The 23,364-nt window shown below is 43.6% G+C and overlaps 3 protein-coding genes and 1 non-coding gene across 5 annotated transcripts; 2 read left to right on the top strand and 2 right to left on the bottom strand.

Moving 5' to 3' along the window:
• Window positions 1-152: 152 nt before the first annotated feature.
• On the bottom strand, window positions 153-7,150 carry atp13a1 (ATPase 13A1). The gene is made up of 25 exons (XM_049745409.2): window positions 6,624-7,150; window positions 6,317-6,406; window positions 5,970-6,233; window positions 5,666-5,821; window positions 5,527-5,596; window positions 5,344-5,450; window positions 4,878-5,007; window positions 4,733-4,788; window positions 4,532-4,658; window positions 4,317-4,454; window positions 4,124-4,244; window positions 3,858-4,015; window positions 3,623-3,798; window positions 3,447-3,557; window positions 3,233-3,358; window positions 3,054-3,156; window positions 2,327-2,520; window positions 2,163-2,259; window positions 1,898-2,082; window positions 1,670-1,784; window positions 1,394-1,590; window positions 1,185-1,327; window positions 999-1,110; window positions 736-879; window positions 153-666 (listed from the first exon to the last, which is right to left on the bottom strand). The coding sequence occupies exons 1-25, from the start codon at window positions 6,975-6,977 to the stop codon at window positions 556-558; spliced, it is 3,585 nt and encodes a 1,194-aa protein (XP_049601366.1). The 5' UTR covers window positions 6,978-7,150; the 3' UTR covers window positions 153-555.
• A 274-nt stretch (window positions 7,151-7,424) lies between these two features.
• LOC125983934 (coiled-coil-helix-coiled-coil-helix domain-containing protein 5) lies at window positions 7,425-8,388 on the top strand. Of its 2 annotated transcripts, none has more exons than XM_049745665.1 (4): window positions 7,425-7,568; window positions 7,746-7,886; window positions 7,957-8,108; window positions 8,188-8,388. In XM_049745665.1, coding segments are annotated over exons 1-4 (324 nt in total). In that variant the 5' UTR covers window positions 7,425-7,566; the 3' UTR covers window positions 8,217-8,388. The 2 variants fall into 2 exon arrangements, with proteins under 2 accessions (XP_049601622.1, XP_049601623.1); XM_049745666.1 differs by having other exon boundaries at window positions 7,456-7,572; window positions 7,750-7,886.
• Window positions 8,389-8,718: 330 nt separating this feature from the next.
• On the bottom strand, window positions 8,719-23,279 carry lmx1al (LIM homeobox transcription factor 1, alpha-like). The gene is made up of 9 exons (XM_049745571.2): window positions 22,742-23,279; window positions 21,641-21,732; window positions 20,286-20,478; window positions 10,895-11,127; window positions 10,641-10,804; window positions 10,450-10,527; window positions 10,258-10,378; window positions 9,957-10,112; window positions 8,719-9,747 (listed from the first exon to the last, which is right to left on the bottom strand). The coding sequence occupies exons 1-9, from the start codon at window positions 22,780-22,782 to the stop codon at window positions 9,590-9,592; spliced, it is 1,236 nt and encodes a 411-aa protein (XP_049601528.1). The 5' UTR covers window positions 22,783-23,279; the 3' UTR covers window positions 8,719-9,589.
• On the top strand, window positions 9,813-9,885 carry trnar-ccu (transfer RNA arginine (anticodon CCU)). Its single transcript has one exon. It is a non-coding gene; the product is annotated as a tRNA-Arg (tRNA).
• Window positions 23,280-23,364: the final 85 nt, after the last annotated feature.

Here is a 23,364-nt window from a genome sequence, read left to right as displayed (position 1 = left end):
GAAAAAAAACATTCTTCGCTATTATGGGCACATCAATAACAATATTCCTTTGGAGATAAATGAAACAAGATGAATTTTTTTTGCCTTCAATGTGTGTCCTCGGAGACGTTCAGACAAATCTGCGATTGAGAAAAACAAACACTTGACAGGCCTATTTGTAAGTCTTTTTATAAGTCTGTTAGAGATGTCTTTTCACTTTTTACAAAATCAAGAAGAGTAATCAAAACGGCTCGTTAATTCTCTTGGAGAATGCCCCTCTTGTGTGTCTTGAGTGTCACTCTGCTGGCACAGTCTCGCACTCCTCTCAATACTGCTCTTCGTGGCCTTTTGTGGTTGTGGGGAGGAATAGATGAAGTTTGGCAGTAAAAGAGGAAAAAGAAGAATGCGTAGCTGATGGAAATACGATAAAGGGGGCGGGGTTCGGAGGAGCGCACTGAAGGAGTGGAGTGTACAGCACTGAACCCCCAACACCATCTCACTTCTCTTTCTTCCTTCCCAAAGTCTTCTCTCCCTTTAGAGTACATAAAGACCACGGGTGCTGATGACAAGAAGAGTTCAAGAAGGCACCCTCAGAGTTCCTCTGCCAAGCAAAAACTGCAGCACACGGTCCACAAATAGAGCAGCAAAAAAGTCCACCACCAGCACCTGGGCGATGATCATTTTGAACTGTGGGGGTGAAATACAGCAGACTGTTATTCCAAAACATCTCATAAAAAATTATTTGTGTCAATTCACCTCAGTCGGAATATCAACGAGGGCAAACTGTTCGTTGAATTCGGGCGAAGAACCCGAAAGAAGTCCCACAATTGCTAAGCCAGACAGAGCGATGCTCCAAAGAAGTGGTCTATTCTCAGTGAGAGACTCCATGAAGGGGTGACCCTATGCGAGAGGATAAAAATGAAATCATGTTGTTATACTATAAAAGTAAACAAGCTGCATTCTGACGAGAGGCTAAAAATGTGATGCGCTGTCAAACTCCGAGGAACCCGTATCAATACCTTGTAGTTGATGGCAAATGTGGCCATCTGCATCGCCATGGACATGATATAGACGGTGCTGTTGATTAGACTGGGTTCAAACTCTTTGTACAGATCCACAAACTGATCTTCTCTGTAAAATACAAATAGAGAGAAATGCAACGTTTTAGCTTGAAAAGCAGAAGCCAAGCAGTTTCCGCTTCTTACCTCGGCGGACTTCTGCTCTGCGCCTCTTTGTAAAGAAAGACCAGACTGCAGAAGTGGACTGCAAACTGCAGCAGCACCGTCAACACGGTATAAAGATTGAAGATGTTGGGTAATGGCCGCTCCCGGGACAACGTTTTCAGCGGCTGAAGGGAGGAAAAAGACATCAGCAACATTGCATGGGTGTGTATTTCCTGAATCTAAATTCGAACCTTTGAGCGAGAGATGAAGAGGAAGCATCCAGCCAACAGCAGACCCTGCAGGGTCGCCTGGAAATCGCTAAACTTAACGCCCTCCAGGTAGAGCACAGACTGGCTGTAGGCGAGCACCAGGGCATTAAGAGCGAGGATCTTAAACATCTGTAGCGTTGTTACCAGAGTGCAACGGCCTTGTTTGATGACATGACAGACTGGATAGAGAGCGAGGAAAGGAAGCCATTTTAGGCGTGGAAGCAGACTCAATCGTCTGTTGTGATGTTTGTTACTCACTGCACTGAATGGAGGACAGTTTGGAGGTGAAAGGGGCGGCGATGGAGGCGTCTCCCAGTTTTACGATTTGGACCTGATCTTCTTCAAGTTCCCGTAAGACTTGACTTATCCTCTCCTATGACAACAACAACACTTTATTATCCAAAAATCAATAACAAAATGAAGCCACTCTTTGAGATGGAAAAAAAAAAAAAACAGTATCACAAGGGCGATGAAATTTAAGGACACCTTTTGTGCTGCCAGTTGTTCCTCTCTTTGCGCCATCATCCTCTGCCTGGCACCTCTGGACGTCGGCTTGCCTCCTGCGTTGACAGGTAGCGAAGGTCGAATGTCAACGGCGGGCGCCTCCTTCTCTTTCCCTCGTTTTCTTCTTTCCGGCATGCGCTCAGGGGCGTTGGCTAATAAAGCTACACCTGTGTTAAAAAAAAAAAAAAAAAGACAAACATTTAATGACAGCCAGTCTAATACGGTCACGTATTTTGGACATTCGTACCTATGTGGGCATGTTTGAGAGCGCCGACATCGTTTGTACCGTCGCCGCACATCAGCGTTACGTAACCCAGCCCCTTGAGACTGGTAACGACAAATTCCTGCGGACGTACAATTTCTCACGTTATTCCAATTGATCTCAACCTCATTGCGTGTCTTCGGTCTTACCTTCTGTTTTGGGCTGACTCGTGCAAACACTTGTACGTGAGGCAGGAGGGCGTGCAGGAGTCGGGGGTCACAGCACAGTCTGGCCAGCCCCTCCCCGGTTACGCAGAGGTCGTACTGGTGCACAAAGGACGAGACGGAGGGAGGCGGAAGGGGTACGTGCACCGTGCCGTCGATGGACTCCCACTGCCACCCGCCTAGGTAAAACATGTCATATGTTGTTTGTATTTTGACAGATTACAAATATTTGTGTGCTTGCATCAAGCTGTTTCCTGACTATTTCAATTCAAATTTACATCAAAAGATCACAAACTGAAGAAAATTTCTTGACACAGCTTCGGCTTCCAAACGTCGGCTAGCTTCATGCTAACACATCATGTGAAACACAATAGACAGGCTAACGGATAGCATCGATTTTGCAGTATCTTCAAACACAAATGGTGTAATAATTTATAGAAAAAGATGAAAAATGAGTTCTATTACTGCAGCTTTGCTGGGATGTGCTTCTACATTTCATAGGTGTGCGCCACACCGCTCCTTGGAGGCCAAAGTGTGAACAGCAGTTGCATCAACAAACAGCATTTGATTGTGTATAGTGTTAAATTTGAGTTGGATTTATGCAATGTTTAATAAAAGTTTACATTTCAGAATAATATCTTCATGGAAATCGCAATTCTGAATATTATCATGTCTCAGAATGTTGTGACTGTTAAGTGCATCCGATTCCTACCGTGGGCCGACTGCAATATAAGTGTTTGTTCCTTTTGGAGGAAGTGGAGCTCTTTGGCCACATGGCACGCCGTTAAAGGGTTGTCCCCTGTGATCATCACCACCTGAAAACACAAGAAGAAGACTCCTTAGTTCCATAACAACAGTAGCGAGGAGTCGTGTGAACTTTGGATGAGTTACATGATGAGATGCTTCCTGGATCTCTCTGATGACCGCTTTGCTGTCGCTCTTTAGGGGGCAGGTCACCACCATGAAGCCGACAAAGTTCAAGTCACATTCTAAGGAATTGCGGTTCATCTCCCGGACCTAGAAGGAGAAAAAAAATAATAAAGGTCTAAACATTTTTAAACAAAACATACATTCTGGACTTTTTGAGGAGAGAGATAGAACAAACCTGTTGATGACTGAGATGTCCCATCTCTTTATAACCTAATGCAAGCACTCTTGCTCCTTCCCGGGAGATTTCCTTGTGCACCTTATCGTAACTCTCAGGACGCTCGGAAAACTACAACCATGAAAAAGCTTTTTAGAAGAACACCGCTACACAATTGAGACAAATTTCACACGTACCATCGCTTTGAGAGTCTCTGGAGCGCCTTTAACAGTAGAGATGTAGGAGAGTTCAGTGGACCCCAGTTTCTCGTAGGAGGCCAGAACTGACATCCTCTTGAGAGCGCTGGCAAAGTGGAAGCGCTGATGGATCTTGAGGCCTTGCGTCTTGATGCTACGTGGGAAGACCTTTTCGTCTGGTTGGGGAGATAATTATCAGCCGAGCACTTCATTGAGGTCCTTATAAAAACTTCACCTTTAGTGAGGCTCCAATCAGCTGCAGTCAACATGGCCTTCTCCAGTGGATCTCCAACCAGTTGACCGTCATCGAGAGTGACCAGCGAGTGGCAGGTCGCCACTACCCGATGAGTCTCCACTGGGATCTCCGATACCGGCATCACCTCTTTCCCTTCCCTGTTCAGTTGATACAAATTTAAAAATACAACACAGAAGGGAACTTGGACGTAACCCAAATTTTGAAGACGACTTCCACACACGTATAATAAAGACGGAGACTTTTACCTGAGACCTGCAACTCCTCGCACCACCAGACTATCGCTAGTAAGTGTTCCCGTTTTGTCAAAGCAGCAGACCTCCACTTTTCCCGCGAACGGAATCCTGAAGGGCTCGGTACAGAAAACATCTAAGCGAAAGCAAAAAAATGAAAATGAGCCGCTGCAAGTGTGAGAAGGACTGTAAATGAAAACTTGCTTACATAGTTTGGCTAAGGCAATAAGCGATGTGTTCACAGCCAGAGAAAGCTCGATGGGAAGTTCCGGTGGAACCACCGAGGTGAGAATTAAGGTGCACTCCAGGAAGAGCTTGTAACGGTTCCTGCTGAGGTCCTTGGTCCCTGAAGTAAGACAGATGACACTCCAGATACTACGCAATCCACTCAGACAGAATAAATCAAGATTCTTTCAACCTCACCTTCCACCCACACGTAGGCAGCAGCTGCGATGGCGAACACCAGGAGGAAGAGGATGAAGATGAAGGTCTCCAGGTTGTTTGCCGTGACCCTCTTCACACCAAAAAGGATGGTGCGCAGAAGTTTACCCTGTGAGCGAGCGTGACACCAGATTAAATTCACCGCCAACTCTAATAGGCACTCCTGATGAAGAGGAAACACACCTGAGAGGTGTAGAATCCGGTCCGCAGTACGTAGGCCACGCAACCGTTGTCTACGGCTGCGCAAGCCAACGAGAAGATACACAAAGGTGAGATGAAATGACTCGACAACTTTTATTTACAACCAGAGCAAAACTTCTTCGCTTACGTTTGAGTCCAGCACTGGCCTTTAATGGAGGGCTGTGCTGAACCACTTTGGTCCCGCCGGAGATGACGTGGAGCCGAGAGTCCGCTTGAAGGTCGAGGATTTGACCGGGGTCCAAGTCTTCTACTGGCTCCTGAACAAAGCCCCCAAATGTCAGCAGTTATTGCAATATCAACCGAATAAACACCTTCCATTCTTTTCACAACACGAATTTTCTAATCATTCTGGCAGTACAAATTAATCCATCTTGTGATTTATTAGTTAAGAAAAATGATGACGAAACCATATTAAAAAAAAACCTGAAGCAATATCATGTAATTTGTTCCACACTTAAAAATAACAAACATTTTATAGCGCTTAACTACAGTTTAAAATACTTTACGTAAAATATATAAAAAAACTCATTCGACGGGTGAATGAGCTCATCCTCAAATTTGTCCACCCCCCCAGAACTTTGTCATCTTCTTACCTTCATTTGAGGCACAGACTCTCCAGTCAGCATAGCTTCATCCACGATGCAACGACCGCGGAGTAGCAGCACATCGCACGGTACCAGGTTGTCCTGTGGGGAACGTCCTGGAACCCGAACCAATCCACATCAACTGTCCACTCAGGTTCAGAGAAATGCTGACAGCGGAAAACAGTCGCTTACCGATGGAGACAAGGTCACCTGGGACGAGCTCGTCACTCGAGATGGGCCTCCATTTACGGTTCCTATAAACCTGCCAGAAGGACCCAAGGTTAAACTGGCACAGTTTGTAGATATTAGGTAGCGTGGATGGAAAGCCAACCTGGATCATGTACGGCTTGTTCCCCATGCGCCGGATCTCGGACATGTTCCTCATTTGCTGCTGGACTAGCGAGGCCTCGAATGCCACCAGCATGAAAAGCGTGAACACGCTGTAGTACCAGTACTCGTCCAGACACCACAACCCCACACAGAACACCTGAGGGATGGAAAAACAGGTGATGGCTGTTTTTAAGTAAACGTGAACAGTTATCATCATATCAAAATAAAACGCAACGGTAATTTTATTGACATGGCAACTCAATGTGCTTCGTGTAACCAAAACACCTAAAAACATTCCCACAAACCTGGAAGACAAAAAATGGGGCCGTGGCTCTCTCCCGAAATAGTTCCAAAAAATCAGGAACCATCATTTCGGCGCGATTGGTGCCGTAGCGCTTCTCAGCCGATTTGAGATCAGCTTCCTCCTGGTAGCCACGCCACAACTGGAAGTAGCCCATCGGGTGGTTGATGGGGAACGCGATGGGAAAGAAGCATTTTTTTTCTTTGTGGTCAAAAGTGTAGCGGATTTTCTGAAACTCAAATGACAGTGTCTTGTCTCCATTTTCATCCTGTAAAGGAGGGAAAAAATAAAATGCTTATAAATGTAACAGAAGAAACCTAAGAACTAACTAGAGTCCAGATCCATACTGACCTGGTCCCTTTGTAGTGCCACAAGCTCAGCAGAACCATTATTGGGGGTGGGTACAACCTTTGCTAGTGTCGCCTTATTTGGGTCCAATTCCTGTTGGTGAACATTCTTTGAGAAATCTTAAGATTTTACATTGTACTTTGTAATAGTAATGATAAGAAATTTCAAATATATGTGTAATAACATTTCAGAAGTAGAAGGGGACTTCTACTCTGATCTTTTTGATGGATGCTGATCGACTGTAATCTCCATGAAGGTGACAGCGCTGTCATTGGAATATGATCATTTGAGTGTTTTTTCTTCTGTTTACCTTTGAACAAGTGAGCCAACAGTGGGCGTGCACAGACCAATAACCGGACAGTGCCGTGAGGACGTGCGCGATTCCGATGGCAGCCAAAGCCAGGAGGCCAGCCTCCGGATACTCCGAAGCACCGTACACCCCCATCCACACGTACAGCCATCCCGGATAGAGGACCGTCAAGAACGGGAGGACGGTGCCGTGCAAAAGCCGCGGCCTTCGCCTGTACAGTGTTACTGAGCTCACCAGCTCGTCACCGGTGCCATTATCATGCTGGTTGTGGCTCACAGAGGGGGCCGTCAGTAGCTCTCCCGGTCCACTGACGCCGTCCGCGGTCATTTTGTCCTCTTTTTTGGCGTCGTTCATTGTACTCTGCTCACCCCCTGGCCCCCCTCTGTTATCCACCGCCTCCCGGTCGTGTTGATACCGGTAAAAACGCAATTGTACCCGCGGAACGTTCCTCGGTGATTCCTTCCTGAGCCCAGTCCCTCTCTCTATGGTCCCTTTTCATCAACCATCGTTTCCGCATACGTCAGCGCGTAAGATGCGCACGCATATCTTGATGGCGTGAACCACAGAATTCAAAGGTGTTTGAGCTTTCGTCCAGGCGAACTTTACATATTAATTTCTTTACATATATATTAATCATTTTAATTAAACAAATAACATGTTTGGTTTCAAGGTAAATAAAAAATCAGGGCTCTGTGTCTTTAATTTACGTGTCGTCATCGCCAGACCCGCGGCTAAATTGGGAAATTGACATCAAGCTCAACCAATAAGATTTGAGATGGTGTTCTCTCGCCGGGTTTCCCTCCAATCAAAAGGAATATTTTCTGGTTTCTATCCAATGGGCTTATATGGAGGCGTTCCCTTACTCCACATACATGGCGCCACACGGCGAAGGCAAACCTTGACTGAACGGGGTCATCGCTTCTAACAAACACAAAATTCTAAAATGTAAGTTATTCATTTTAATATTTTTCTCGTGCAATCATTCAATATTCATATTACCCGAAGTTTTGTGTAGTTGTTGAGTAAAATATATGAGATTTGCTTTATGCTGCAAACCATTCCAGCAAACTCAAGTTATGTATTTCCAATTTTGTGACAGCACTACTCTCTTTTTCCTCTTAGGCAGGCGGCTATGGATATCACGGCAAAGTACTGCCACAAAGAGATGGACGCTTATGGTACATGTGTAGCTTCCAATCCATCAACATGGCAGGAGAAGTGTCACGAACTAAAGATGAAGGTTGCACAATGCACATCATCACAGTAAGGCGTGTGTATTCAACCCGTGTTACCCCCAAACCACTTGTTCTAAATCCTGATTTTGTCCTGCCAGCCCGGTGATCCAGAAGATCAGACAAGACTGTTCCAAGCAATTTGTGGAGTTCGAGAAGTGTCTGATGGAAAACCAGGGTACACCTGCCTCTTGTTCGGCGCACGTGACTCGCTTTCTTGGCTGTGCCGAGACGGTGGATCTCAGTGGAGTGGGTAAGTCAGTAAAGGTGATGTAGCGTCTCGGGCGCATTATTAATTTTTTTTTATTATTTCCTTATTCCTTTTTTTCCAGAGACAAATCCAGTACCTGTGCCATCGTAGCGTTCAACCATTTCAACCCTTATCCTAAAGCGAAGATTCTCCTACTGGTTCTGTTTTTGTCAACTTTACATACTGTGCTTATTTTCTATCTTCAAATCAAGTGTTACTTTTTCCTAATCATGGATATATCCCCAGGTCGTATTTCATTAAAAGTAAAGTATGTCTTACTCAACCAGTGGGGGTTTCCGTCTTTTGTTTTCAGCTCCATATATCTGCGCCTCCTCATCATCTTCGGTGCTGAGTCAGAGTCAAATATTAAACCAGAATGTTGCACTCCCACACAAAATCTCCCGACTACTCGCTGACGCCGAAATAGGGAGTTTGGGAAGAAAAGAACTGGAGGAGGAGGAAGCCATCTCAGAGAAGGGAGTTTTGTTGAGTTATGATCTCTGTGCCCACCAAAGAGAACAAACTAATCTTGAATTAATATAACATAGTGGCGAAAAGCGCAGGAAGCAATCCAAGCATTGTCAAAATAGAAAAACGATACAAGCACGCCGTAGCATGAAATTGCAGCCTGTATTGAATATACAGCAACATGATACATTCAAAGCACGTCACAACATAAGATTGCAACTCAGCTAACACGGCACAAATAAGTTACCCTCACAAAATATCACTGTAGAAATGCGCACGTGTCCAACTTAGCAGCTAAAAGCATTGCTAGACCTATTTTTTTTTTTAAATTGCACTGCTTTCAGAGCCCGTTGCTGCCTTCCTGTTTGTCTGGAAGCTATGCGTTAGAATCTACACTGTGACAAATAATCATGCTTATCACAGAAGGTACAAAATGGCTACCCATCTAATTTGTGATGAGAGAAATAAATATATATGGAAAGAAACGACTACAATTATATCCATCAATACAGTCACACTTTTACATTTGGAGCTCAGTGTCCGGGGCAGTACGCGACCTTTTGTTGGTGGAAGTGGTTCACTCCTTGTTGATTTAACTATAAAATAAAGTTAATAGTCTCTCGTCAACCCTGTCTCCGAATAAGGCGCCGTAAAAATGACCCTGTTGTGGCATCTCAATGGGTGGGAAAAAAATTGAAATGATCATTTCATATGGAGGGTCGCTTCAAAATATTTCTTCACATTTATAAAACATTGATTAATTTGAATTTTATCCAGTGTAATATCCTGAGTTACATCTCAGGTCAAACATACACACACAAAACCTGAGCGCAAAACTGTCCTCCAGTGTATTATGAATATTTTTCTCCTTGTCTCTCAGAGACGTTCTCATCATTGTCAGAGACGGCAAATTATTGGCCAACAATTTGTAAGCGTTATTTTTCCCTTTGTCATTTTAGCTGCGTCTCTTGAGGTGAGATTTGGAAGAGGAAAGTTTGGCCGAGTGTTTCTAAAGGTCACGAGGTGAAGTAGGAATTTTGCATGGAGTACAGGCGGTCGATGGGGTTCCCCACCCGCGCGGCCAGGAGGCCTCCCTCGCCTGCTGCCAGGAGGCAGTCGCCGAGGTGACCCAGACTGCCGTCGCTGTCCAGGTCGTGAAACACAGTCTCGGAATCTGTAGAGGAACGCATTTGTGGTGAGCGGTGACTCTCTCGATCTCATCACCAGCAGTATCTCACAGCCTCAGTGGCCTAATGGATAAGGCACTGGCCTCCTAAGCCAGGGATTGTGGGTTCGAGTCCCATCTGAGGTGCATTTAGCGCCCCGCAGTGGAAATCAAGTGTATTATTATTCTAAAATCTTATCAAACTCTCTTGATCTTACCGTACGGGTGAAGCTGCTCGTTGGGCAGCTGAGGCGGAGTGAGTCCGTGTCGGAAGGGTTCCCCGCCGTAGATGTTGGGGTCCAGGGTGAGTAGCTGCTGTCGAGGCAGAGAGGGGAATCCCAGTATGCCGTCCATGCCGTGACCACTTGAGCCATCTGTGTGGAGATGAGGATACTAACACTCTTAAAATGTATGTATTAAATGTAACCCAAATTGGGGCCCAATAGCTAACCCAACATGGACTCAATGCTTTATTTAAGATTTTGCCGGAACAAAATGGAGGAAAAATCAAGTGTTTACCCTCGCTGTCGTCATTGCTTTGCCGTCCCCCTCGATTTGCGCCCCTCCTGGCCCCTCCCAGCTGTTCCTGTTCCTGCTGCTGTTGTTGCTGTTGCTGCTGTCTCCGGGCAATCTTTTTCATCTGATGCCAAAAAAAAAAAAAAAATCACTCAAGATTTTGAAGATGGATTTTGCAAACTATAAAAGTATTACCTTGGCTCTCTGGTTTTGAAACCATACTTGCACAACTCGCACCGTGAGTCCCGTCTCAGCAGCTAGCGTCTCTCTCACCTGATGGTTAGAATTACTTTGTTTTACTTAATGATAAAAAGGAAAATAAGTATCAGATTCATATCAAGTCACACTCCCACTGTAGTTTGAAAACATTCAGCGTGCCCTCTCACCTTACGACAAGGCTTGGCCGACACCTCGAAGGACGCTTTGAACGCGCGCCTCTGCTGCGTGGTCAAGATTGTGCGTGGTCGCTTGGAGCGTTTGTGCTCCTTGCCCTCATCGCCTCCTTTGCACCCTCCCGAGCCCCCGCCGCCATCTTCATCCTCACTTTTCACTTGATAAACACGAGAGACATAAACATTAGCGGTCGCCTCGCAACTTTAAGGTTCTGGGTGGCAATCTCAGATGTTCCCGTCTTTTCTACCCGATTCCGTGGGCGTGGGACTAATTGCGGCGAGCATCTCCCTCTCCTTCTCGTAGTCCATGCGGCACAGCAGCTGACCTTCCTTCAGAACAAACTCATCGCCCCGCTGCAGCCGGCGTTCGCACTCGCAGCAGCTGAAGCAGCCCAGGTGGTACACCTGGCCCAGCACGCGCATGATCAACTCGGAGCGGCCAATCACCTGCAGGCAGGAGCTGCACTTCCTCACAAACAGCCTGCAAACACACACACAAAAACAGAAGGGGTTGAACACATGGTGAGGGACGCCTACATATTGGATGTAAAGTCGAGTATCATGAGGGTCAAGGAGCTGAAAGGAGGTGAGGTAATTAAAGATGGAGGCGTAGACAAGGAGCCCCTCAACACTTTCCCACTCGTATGCAACGATTCCTGAGATTAGCGTCGTCTCTTAATTAAAGGCCGTATAAACATTACCCAATTCACAGAGCGGCAAGGTGAACATCTGCTATACAAGGAATTACTTTACTGCTGAGTGAGAATCTGTTTCAGTTGTTGTGCTTCATTTACATCTTTTGGAGAGTAGATGGCAGTAGTGAGCCTGGGATTGAACCGCTTTCACCATGGAATTTACGGTGAGATCAGCTGAATGATTTTAAAAGGCATCTGTCATTTCACAAATATTCTTGAAAAAAAAGACGGAGATTTAAATCGAAGGACTATGCACTTAAAAGTGCCACCAACATGATTAACATTAAAGTACATTAGTATAGTAGGCCTAAGTGTTCATGAAAATATTACTATTGCAAGTTCGTGTAACATAAATGCACGTTTAACCAAATTGTGGGAAAATTGCATCAAAATGTTAAATACAACTAAACTCAGGCTGTGAGTCTTTCTTTAGCGTGAACTCGAGTACCAAGTACAACATTGTTCTCAAGTACCAAGTACAACAGTGATGAGAATCACTGCGGCCTCAAATTAACTATGCTAATTTAATTTAATTTATACTTATATTAGCTAACTAACCTAGACTGGTCACAACCATCCCCACTCACATTAACTCCATGGCCAATTTAGACAATCTGTTCAATGACTCGAGATTCAAATTCTGAACTTCAGACATACAAGGTGGACATGCTAACCACTCCATTACCATGCTCATACAATTCAATATTATAAAGCTAGCTTTAGTCTACCGTTTCCTCTCGCTTTCCCGTTTTTATCCCTGCACCTCTTCATCCCTTCATTTCCAACCCCACCATCACATCACAAACTCATTCCCATTCACCGGCACCTAATTCCCCGCCATTAGAAATTCCTCTCAAATCCCCGCTCTCGCTCTTGCTTTCCTACAACCTCACCCACCCTGCCTCCATCCGCCCGATACCCCCCTCCCTACCCCACCTTGGTATTTTCTGCCAGCATTCCCAGTTCGCCCTCCCAGCCCGCCGCCCCCAGTTCACTGAAACTAATAAAGACGGGATTAATTAGATTGTTGTTTAAACAGGGCGATGGCCAGACAGACGCTGTAAACTCATAACCAGGGATTGAGGATAGCATGGGGTTAATCTCTAGCCACTCACTTATGCACACTGAGCCACGCACAAACACTCGAGTATCAATACCTATTCTGATGTGTGTCGCTATACCACTAACGCTCCCGCAACCATCAATCAAAGATTTGGGGTTTCAGCGGGATAAGAGCGCCAGAGATCTAATTTGAGCCAAAAAGCAGGAACTAGATACAAACCGGGATAAGGCGAAAGGGAGTACTGGCACGAGAGTGTGCAAGGGGGAGGAAGGCACACACAAAAGTGTTGTTGCTCCCTGACTGAGTGCGAGGAAGGTGTTGCTGCACAAATCTGGAGCCAGGTCTGCACATTAGAGCTCCGAATCTGTCATTCCGTCTCAAACGCAGCTGCCACGGCTAATCTCTTCCATTCCATCTGCCAAAAAGTATCTCCAAATTCCCCCAAATGACTGCGTTTTATGGTTAAAGTACTCACATGGTGTACCTGAAGGTTGAGATTGCAATAAAATAAATGGGTAATTTCAATTAAAACTCTATGACCTGACATTAGTACATGGGGAAAAAAAGATCTACGAAAGTAGGCCTGAGCGGCTTTGCTGGAACCATGACGGAATATCCACCCACAATTAGTTACAAATAAATCATGCTAACAACATCACCCACAATTAATTACAAGTAAATCACGCTAACAACATGGCAGCCTGTTCACACTGCTAATGCTAGCTTAGTATTTCTAGCGCTATTATTTTGTTGTCGCTGACGAAGCTTTTTCTGTGACTATGATGACGACACGTGTTCATAATAGCATGCCGTTAACAAAAAACATGTTTGAGAAAAACTCAAGGACATTAGTGAGGGCTTAAGACTAATGAAGGGAGGCTACATTCAAATATTGCTAGCTAAAAAACAACGTAGCATGAAGATAATTCTGATGCAGATTTGTAAAGAAATTATTCAAAAGTAAGACTGTACAGGTTTATAGTAAAAATAAAAAGTCAGTGCTTTGTTCTCTATTGCTATTTCTTTCTAAAGTGACACTTCCTTTCACCCGAGGGACAAAACACTCCAAAATGACGACTATCGCTCGACATGAGACGGACCGTGTTAAGTCTTCACATTCCCTAAATAGGGGCGCGCGCAGCATGGTGGGAATTTACTCAGCACAGCAAACGGAGGCAACTAGGGGCAACTGCCCCAGAGGGGGGTCTGTAAGTAGATCAGTCTAATCCCCCCCCTAATAGAAGTATCATTCACACCGGCCATGACAGGGGTGCAACGAGCGGCTAAAGAGCAACCGCATGCGGGGCCATTTTGGGATTTGAAACAGCATACCTGACTACATCCGTCCTCATGGGAATAAAAAAAAAAAAACATCCAACGCCACTTAGATCATACATTTGATGATTTAACTAAAGTAGTCCCTAAGATGTTAAATGAAAGAAGCTAGGATTAATTAGTCGGTACAGAAACGATCAAGGGGAATGTGGTCAAACATAAGAAAAACACTTTTCGGGAGGCCTGCAAATGACCTTTCTTTGTTGGGTTACTTCTGTGATAGTGAGCGTGTTGTACAAGCGGCGTGTCAAACACGGTGAACATGAAAGACGGAGGAGAACAGTCGACTTTACAAGCGTTTCAAAAAGCTGTGGGATCCGTGATCATGCGGAGGGGGTTGGAGGCCTTGATTCATTACATGTACACTTGTTACGAAATCAGAAAACTAGAGGAAGATTTAAGCGATGCACAGCCGTAAACAGATTCCCCCTTTTCGTTGCAAATGTTTGAAATTGCCCACATTTGCTAGATTATCAAATTTACGTCACCCGCCTTTCTACGATACCCGCATCTGATTTGTTTCACGTGTTAGCATTAAGCTAGCAGAGCTAGAGCATTGCGTTTTATTAGCTATACGTGGCTATATGTCGATATTTTGACTTTAGTTTTACAGTAAACTTCAACTCCTATGTTAATAGACACCCTGTAGCAAGAACATGTTGGCTTTTTATCTGCCAAAATGTACACAGAAGTCTCAAACAGTCTAATACTATGCAAATTATTAGCTTGTGGTGCAAGGGAGTCAAACTAATTTTATTCGCGGGTCACATTGTAGTCATAGCTTCTTTCGGAGGGCCATTATGACTGCCAACCTAAATAAATGTATGAGCACCTCATATTATATACAGTAAAAGCTACCAAACAAACTGAAAAATAACTCATTTTCAAATCAGACGAGTAAAAACTGGTCAAATATAAAAAAAAAAAAGATATTATTGAAAGTGAAGACAATTTGCAATTCTAGTAATGACACGAATTTGATGCACAATATGTCTTCGCGGGCCACATAAAATGATGTGGCGGGCCGTATCTGGCCCCGGGGCCTTGAGTTGGACACCCGTGTTGTAGTGGGTCTCGTAGTATCAAAACTACCGATCTTGGTGTTTTTCACTCATACAGATGTGAGCAATAATAATAACTATAATAATAATAAAAATTCTGGAATAATGAGCCCCCAAAAAGGTGATTTATTTGTCACAAGAAAAATAAACACAAATCCATGAGGGCCTTTGGTACACAGGCTCTAAAAAAATGGGTGACGCGTCGTCAGCCCTTCTAGCTGTATTCCACACGAGACAATGACAATAACACAATCAAAAGACATGTCACGAATGCAGCAATGTCTCGCCTGCAACCACGCAATCATTTCATAAATATGTAGATGTCTCCGAGTCGTCTTTCACAACGATGACACATATTTCAAGTAAACTTGTAGTATGGATGCCTACACTAAGTCCTAAACACATCCAAATTGACCAGCCTGTATTTGAGACAAACGATATGCAACCGTTGTACTTTTAAGTCACTTTAGTATCCATTTTCTTATGCGTGTGTCTGAGTGTGTGTGTTTGTGGGTACGTGTGTGTGTGTGTGTGCACACTTTGGGCGGATATTGCTCTGTGAAGCAAAATGGCTCAGAGCCAAGGTTCAGTAATCACATCATCTCCGTTTATTAAATCTCCCTGCACTGCTTCTGTGTTATTAAAATCTCCCAGCATTCCCCACGATACTTGCTACCCCTGCCACCTCTCACTCACTCACTTACACACTCGCACACACAAACACACACACACACACATACATATATATATCAATACATGGAGTACAGTGACACACACCTCTCACTCACTCACTTACACACTCACGCACATACACACATGGATAGCCAATACTATATACACAGTCACATAACCACCAATGCTCAGTTTGTGGAAAAGCAGATAAGGTGGCCGGGCCCAAACATCCATAAAACAAGGCCAGATGCTGTTGTTTGGCCACCATGGCGTGCGCCGATAAACTAAAATGGTAAACAGTCCTCTTGCGTGAATGAAAGTTTCCGAAATGAGTTAGACAAAAATTAATATATGCTATCTTTATTGTCCTGATAAACCCCGAGACTAAATCTCTCAAGCCCTTTCTCGATGACGCTCATAAAATCTAAATTTATTGTAGATTATTACAAAACATTCTACCCACCTCAGAACACACAAAAAATATTTTTAAAGAAGGAAATTTTTACTCTAAATAAAATCGAATCTAGTTTGTGTAACCTGGCCACCAGGGGGCAGTATAATGCATTCATGCAGACACAAACAAGGACGTTTTTCATAACACCTGTTAGCGACTCAGTTGTCTGCAGTAAGATTTTTTGCAGGGGTTAAAAAAAATAAGCAACTGAGTCTGTCTACATGAGTTGTGGCACCATTTGTGTTCCAGTAAAGATGTGATGGTCCAATCCAAACAAAGCACCAATGATTAAAAACCAGCTTGTATTGTGATTTATCTCCGAATATGTTTGATTTTCACCTGATGCTACCAAAAATTAATGCAATGCGCGAGGACCGAGCTCACGTGTGTGTGGCTGTGTGTGTGTGTGTTAGTTTAGATAAAACAGTTAATCCCCAGGCCACCAGAACGCAATATCCTGTCTGCCCGCTTCTCATTTCCTGTCTGTCTCAGGCGGAGCGGGAAGCAGCGGGGCAGGGGAGTAAAGGGGGTGTGGGGGGTGCTAAGATGGCGGTGACGGGGGACAGCGGGACCCGTTGCCCCAGAAACAGGAGATGCAGCGATTCGGTGGAAAGTGTCTACGCCGTTCCCCCAAACCCCCCACGCACACCCCACCTCCTCTATTCTCTCTCACACTCTTCCTCCTCTTCCTCTCTGCTTTTATTATCTCAGATTTAATAAAGGCGAGGCGAGCAGCTTGTTCTGCCATGAAACATTTATTAGCTGTCTGTTATAAAATTGTTGTGTGTGGGGGTGTTGGGGTGAAAGATGACGGGGTCTCATAATATGCAAAAATGGTGGCAATATTACAACCTCGCACATGTGGCTAAAAAGAAATCCACCTTGTCTTCGTAACCCTCTCCATCGAACTTACTCGATGACGTGACACTTGGCCTTTCATAATACTGTCAAAACATTACACATGCCATATTTGGGACACAACTTCACTCATCATCTACTCCAGGTCTGACACGCTCGTTGATTTAAAAGTAACCCGAATTGGGCGAATTAGCGAAGCCAGGTTCGAGCGACTGAGCCAATGCTGTGTTTTTGTCTGTATTCATCGTATTGGGTTGATTTGACCCAGGATGCTGGGTCAAGATGTAGAAAGTAAGTTCAAGCTTCCATCAACACCTTCACGATCTTCACGAGTCAGCCCGGGTTTAGTTGACGCTAACGAGAGCTTGTTGACACGCGCTAACAATATTTCCCCACAGTCCGTGTCAAGCATGTCAGTGAGACAAGAACTGTGGCTAATTAGCCTTGTTCCCAATCAGCCCCCCCACCCTATTGTACTCCCTGCAGGAAACACAAAGCACCACGAGTGGTAGACGGGGATGAGGCGGAGGGGGTGGCGACATTAAGAGAAAACATGAGATAAACTGTTTGGTGTCATGGCTGCGATCAATCTCACTGAAAAGGAAATGAGGTTTGGGATGGAGAAATATGATTGCAAAGCAGACAGTGATGAACGAGGTGGCAGACAGAAGGAGAGATGGTGGCTTCTCTCCGACTGAAGCCAAAGAAGATAGGTGACAGAAGAACCAAGAGAAATGTTCTTCAACCAGAAGTCAAGTCAAACATTTCTTGACAATAATATGTCGGTACAGTAATCCCTCGTTTATCGCGGATAATTGGTTCCAAAAACCACCCGCGATAAGTGAGATCCATGAAGTACCAACAAGAAGTACTGGGCAGGCTAACGAGTTGGCGGAAAGATGCTAATTCGCGATTGTGCTAACACGCGAAAACGGACTTCTAAAGGAATGTAAACGAACAATTGGAGCAATACTACATTGTCCTAAAAGTTAGACACGTTTCCTCAATTTAGAAGTTTCATTTTGACTTTTAAAAAAATCCGCGATGTAGTGAAGCCGCGATAAACGAAACGTGAAGTAGCAAGGGATCACTGTATTCGTAAACACAGGGGCGGCCATTTTGTCTTGCGCTTCCACTTCCTGTCAATTGACATCACTGCCAAAGGGGCTCAGGTTCCAAACATAACTGCACAAATTCAGTTTGACAATCACGATGTGACAATTCAAAGCTCTTCTGCTACCTCAAAAGAAGAAAAAAGTCCACAGCCGGTGGAATCTCCTTCGGTGTGAGTTTCTAAAGCTAAGATGTAGCGTGAGCGGCCTCCACCCCACACGGAGTGAGCTATTAAATCCCAGCTTTGGTGAATCTCCACCCCCGGTGACCTGTTTTTCCACAGGGTCTTGGAAGCTTACGAGGAGGGCTCGCAGGCTCATTCTATCCGCGCTCGACATCATTGACCGGGAAACGACGCTCTTAAAGCTCGCGGCTTGGCGAGGAACCATGCGGCTGACCTACACTGGAGGAAGGTAACGGCTGTCAAGAGGCCCCGTTTACTTAAACAGCACTTTTGTTATGATCACATTTGCCTCGTTCCCACAACGGTGCTGCAAAATAGCCTTGTCAGAGTCTTGCACGGAATGCAGCAGAGGTGAAATTTTAAGCACATCGTGTACTGAAGTCACTTTAAAGTAGTTGTGAAACTCTTCTTCGCTTATGTCTGCATGACTGGATTATACTGCTCCCTAGTGGCCGAGTGGAACACACCAAAAGGAGACCAAAGCTATTAATTCTTAAAGTGCTTTTCCCTCGTATCTCAAGGCTCCACTGCAATTTCATTCTAATTTTTCAGAGGGGATTTGGGCCATTAAACTTTTATGAACTTTATAAATGACAAAGTAAATGAGTTCTACATCAAAGTTTCGAACTTGACGCACTTTGTGAGTGCTCCCGCTGGGAATATACCATATGCCTTATATATAGGTGGAATAATCTAGTTTAAGCGGGAACGCTTCGACGTAAACATCTGCTCCCTAACAAGACGGCGTATGGATTCACACATGATTCCTTTTTAAATCCCCTCATTTCCATAATAAATGAAGAAACAGAGGAATAAAAACCTCCTTATTTTATAGCACAAAGAAAATGCCTATACCGGGTTCTTCTTTTGTTGTCAATATACTAGAAGACCTGTGAGCCTAAAAATATCAAAATATCAATACAAACTTTGCCATATTGGTTGTCTTGTATTGTATACAATGAACTCCACTTCAATGTGTTCCCACAACTTTTAATAAAACGATTTCAAATGCACTCTCAAGATACTGGTGCGGCACACATACGGACGGGGGAGGCGCTGACGGAGCGAGTGCATGCAAGGAAAACAAGGAGACATTGTTGCTGATTCACTGAAGGTCACAGGCTGCACCGAGTGCCAAGTCTGGCACAGAAACAACCGAAAAACAAGGCAGCAATCCATATGGAATGCATACAGGGGGACTCAGTCATGCATGTAGCGAATGAGCCTCCGGCTATTAATCTCGGCCTTCTACCACAGTCATTACACCAGGGCAACAAATACGCTTTTTCACTCCCTGGAATTAAAAAAAAGTTATTTTTGATAAGCTCGTGCTTACCCCGCAAAGATAAACGTCATACAATGGGACTTTCATCTGCGGCCAGTTCCTCTTTGGCTACGCCTCACTGAGCTCTCGCTGGCTCCTCCAGATGTCAGGTAGAGTGGGAGCTGCTGGATGCAGTCTGACACTTTTCAAAACATTGATAGCGACGATGCGCCGCGCACGCAACCCTAACGTACAAAGCTCAGGCTCAGGAAATGAGAAACATGCTTGAACATCTGGAATGACGATGGGAGATTTGCATTGTGTGTTACGCCAGTTGTTTATTTATGTATGACATCTCCTCCCTGCCTTCTAAACGGAAAAGATAACATGAATAAACCTGTCGACACTTAATAAAATCCTAACCGAAGTTCCGCGTGCATTATATACACTTGCAATTCAAATTGAAATATTAAATTTGATTTTAAAGCATATCTATAAACTCCTACGTGGTTCCTCGAAGTAATTAACATAACATCTTCAAGTAAGGGCAACTAAAATCATTTAGATAGGGAATATGTAAACAAACAACTGAGATCATGTGGTTGCGCAAGTGTACACACCCTGCTCAGTATTTATCACATTTGAAGTCATGTTAAATGGTCGCTGTTTAAAATCCCTTTGATTTTCTTCAATTAAGTCTTTTAATGTTGCAAATTAAAAATACATATTTTTTCTTGTAACTTTTTAATATCGCAAGTGCAAACAAACCAGGCATACAGGTTAATTACACCCCAGTCAACTGACTCGAGCTCTTATTTGTTGTGATAGTTAAGTGAAGCATGGGGGTGAGTTGCCCCTGCACAGCCCCCCCACCCATACGCCGCCGCCCCAGTAATGACCTCAAGACTCTACATGCATGCCGGTGTGATGTGATCCTTACTTCTCATAGTCGGGCTTGCAGTAGAGGAGTCGGTCCCGGCAGTAGCACGTGCCCGTGAGCGCGCTCATGCACACCGTGCACTTGACGCACGACTCGTGCCACGAGAGCTCGTTGACGCGCAGCAGGAAGCGGTCGGCGATCGGGGACGAGCAGCCCGCGCACACCTCGCTGCCTCCACCCGAGTAGTCTGGACCTGCGTGGAGTTCGCGAAGAGGGACCGAGGCCCACCCGGAACCAAAAAAAGTTACAATCGCACAAAAATCTGTCCCGACATATACGACAGTAAAAAAATAAAACAGTCCCAGTCTGATGAAATTGGACGACTCGTGAAATAACGGTGAAATTCCATCACAAAAATCCTTAATATAATTAGCTCATCGATTTACAACGGAGCCGCGTCCGGTAAATCGGAACATAAAATTCGTAATTACAGTAAATATTTGTAAACGCGTACAATTAATTGAAACACAAAACAAAGAATAAAACGAAGTCTCTGTACAATTTTATAGGCGCTGCATTACAGTGACAGGTGTTTCTAATATTTGGGTTATTTAACCGCACGAAATATGCAACTTGCAAAATATTAGAAAGCCTCCAGTTATAATATAGTTCTAATTTGCTTATGTTTATTGAGTACGCACTGATGGGATAGTAATCAAAATTTAGTTTATTTCTATTTCCCTGTGTGGCTTGAATGACAAGAATATTAGAAACAGCCTTTAGTATTGGTACACTTCGTGTAATCAATTAGTATCGATACACTTCTATGTATTAAAGTAAAAAAAAAAGAACAAATCAACATTTCATGGTAAGCAAAAATATTAGAAGCAGTCGTTAATAGTGAGGCAGTTATAGGGGTGTGCATTTATTTGATTTCATATCAGTAAAGTATGACAATATGTGATTTAACAATATAGGGTATATACCAACGCATAGATTTTCTGACTTTTTAAGTCTTTTCCAGGGAATGTATTTCTGCACTCCTTGTGATTTTTGTTTATATATATTTTTTTAATCTTACACGTATACTAGTTTTTGCTTTTTATTGCAACGTTTTTATTTATCACGGGTTTTTAGTTTCCCTGTTGGCCTTAGTTGGGAAAGAAATGCCACGTTCTTATTATTTATTTAATTTCCTTCGGTATAGTATAATTATCTTAAGGTTTATTATTATTGTGTATCAGCACCCACGTGGTATTTATTGTGAAGACACTGCATTGATATAAAAAGGCCCATCGGAGCCAAATTAAATGAACGCCACGGGGAGTTTTGGGCCTTTTAGATAAGTTGCAGAAGCTATTTATTTATCTTTATTTATGTTTATATTTTGATGCTGGTCAGTCTGTCTTACTCACCAACAAAAGGTGTTGAAGATGGAAGCTGCTGCAGACACGACTGTTGGCTCTCCTCCGTTTTCATGCCTTCTCTCCTTGCCTCAGTGTGGTCGCTGAACACAAAAAAACAAAAAAACAAAAAGCACACAAAATTATTTTAAATGTTATTTAAAACAACAACAAGACAGCAGATAAAATAAATGATTAGAAAAAAAAGTACAAGCGATATGATAAGACATTTGAGATGGAACCTGACGCCGGATGAAATCCTGCGAGAATGAAATTAAATTGAATTTTTTTTGTTTTTGACGATACAGTTTAAAAACATGAAATCTGTCATAACTAATATCCAGAAATAAACAAGCCCTCATGCACGATTTTTTTTTTTTTTGATGAAGTTCTATTAAATTTTGCACCTTTTTCATGTCACAACAAAAACACGCCTATTGTAAGATGATCATTTTGGAATATAATTATTTTTCATTGCGTAACATCGTATCCGTTTATTCTCACTTTATTCTCTCTTTGCCTTTAACAGCTCAACGGTCGTTAATAGGACATGCACGGCCTGTAATCAAATTGCACTGAACATCCATTTTGATTTTCGCCTCATTATTAAGATAAATATTTAAAGACCATAATTATTTGATGCCGGCTGATGATTGCCCGTTTAATTGCCACATTATTTAAAGAAACAATAAAAGACGATAAAACAAATGAATTATGGAAATTCAAGCGTGATCTAATTTGGCTTTATCACTAACTGGAAGCTTGGGGGGATGAAAAATACACGAGGGGCACATTATATTATGCACTGATAATTGTATGTTGACACCAAACGAGGGAAAGAAATCCTACAACTGTAATGAAAACAAAATTCTCAATTATCAAATAATTTATAAGAGAAAATTTCACAAAATAAATCATTTGAGTGTATATAAAAATTCAAGTGGAAAGAACATTGAAAATGACTGTTTATCATAAAAGGCGTGCAAAAATTGCGCGTTTGAGCGACTTGCGTAATTAGCACCGAATTTTGCGCACAAGTTAAAAAAAAAAAAAAAAATACAAATAAAACCAGTGGCTAAAATGTGCCTCCCTGTTGCACGGATGCTGTCTTACCTTGAGGTGAAACACACTCCTGTTATCTCGGTGGGCAACATTAAAAAAGACAGTGGCAACTTCCAGATGCGTTCACGGACCGCTTTCACCTGCACGCTCGCTGTTGCTGCGCCTCGCCCAACTAAACATCCATGACGACACAGCACGTCGCAGACAGGCTATTGTCTCTCCTCCTCCTCTTCTGGTCTAGCAGCCTCGCCACCTCTCCTCTGGCGTGTTTTGTGCGTGGGGGGGCATGCATGTAGACAGAGGGAGGGATGTGGACGGACTGCAAGGAGAGGGAGGGAAGCCAAGGTGGGAGACATGGCATTGATTGATAGGAAGGATGTTTGAGGGGTTTGGAATGGGAATCCAACTCTTTAAGTGCTGTAAATATCGTTATTTTTCCTTATAAAATATGAACATAACCATTAAATAATGGTTAAAAATAAAAAATAAATGTAAAAGTGTACAGCTCCCCAACAACTGCCATTCATAGAAAACAATTTAAAATTTGCTATTTTACTCCGGAAGCGACTGCAGTGGGAGAACAGCGCCCTCATGTGTCCAAACAGAAAACATACAAAAATAAAATCACGACGTTTTGTTTTTGCACCAAAGTCCCCAAAAATACACGATATCAA

This window comes from Syngnathus scovelli, chromosome 16 (genome assembly GCF_024217435.2).
Source record: "Syngnathus scovelli strain Florida chromosome 16, RoL_Ssco_1.2, whole genome shotgun sequence".
In the NCBI taxonomy this organism is placed as follows: Eukaryota; Metazoa; Chordata; class Actinopteri; order Syngnathiformes; family Syngnathidae; genus Syngnathus; species Syngnathus scovelli.
Note: the sequence above shows the minus strand (reverse complement) of the source record. Positions and strands in the feature narration are given on the sequence as shown.

Coding starts and splice junctions, on each gene's coding strand:
- atp13a1 (XM_049745409.2), bottom strand. CDS start 6,977: ATGAACGACGCCAAAAAAGAGGACAAAATGACCGCGGACGGCGTCAGT. Junction 6,234..6,316: donor TGGCACTACAAAGGGACCAG/GTCAGTATGGAT, acceptor CCTCCTTTACAG/GATGAAAATGGAGACAAGAC. Junction 1,328..1,393: donor TCTTCATCTCTCGCTCAAAG/GTTCGAATTTAG, acceptor TCCTCCCTTCAG/CCGCTGAAAACGTTGTCCCG.
- LOC125983934 (XM_049745665.1), top strand. Junction 7,887..7,956: donor GCACAATGCACATCATCACA/GTAAGGCGTGTG, acceptor TTGTCCTGCCAG/CCCGGTGATCCAGAAGATCA. Junction 8,109..8,187: donor GGTGGATCTCAGTGGAGTGG/GTAAGTCAGTAA, acceptor CTTTTTTTCCAG/AGACAAATCCAGTACCTGTG.
- lmx1al (XM_049745571.2), bottom strand. CDS start 22,782: ATGTTGCCCACCGAGATAACAGGAGTGTGTTTCACCTCAAG. Junction 21,733..22,741: donor GGAGTGTGTTTCACCTCAAG/GTAAGACAGCAT, acceptor TTTTGTGTTCAG/CGACCACACTGAGGCAAGGA. Junction 10,379..10,449: donor TTCAAAACCAGAGAGCCAAG/GTAATACTTTTA, acceptor TTTTGGCATCAG/ATGAAAAAGATTGCCCGGAG.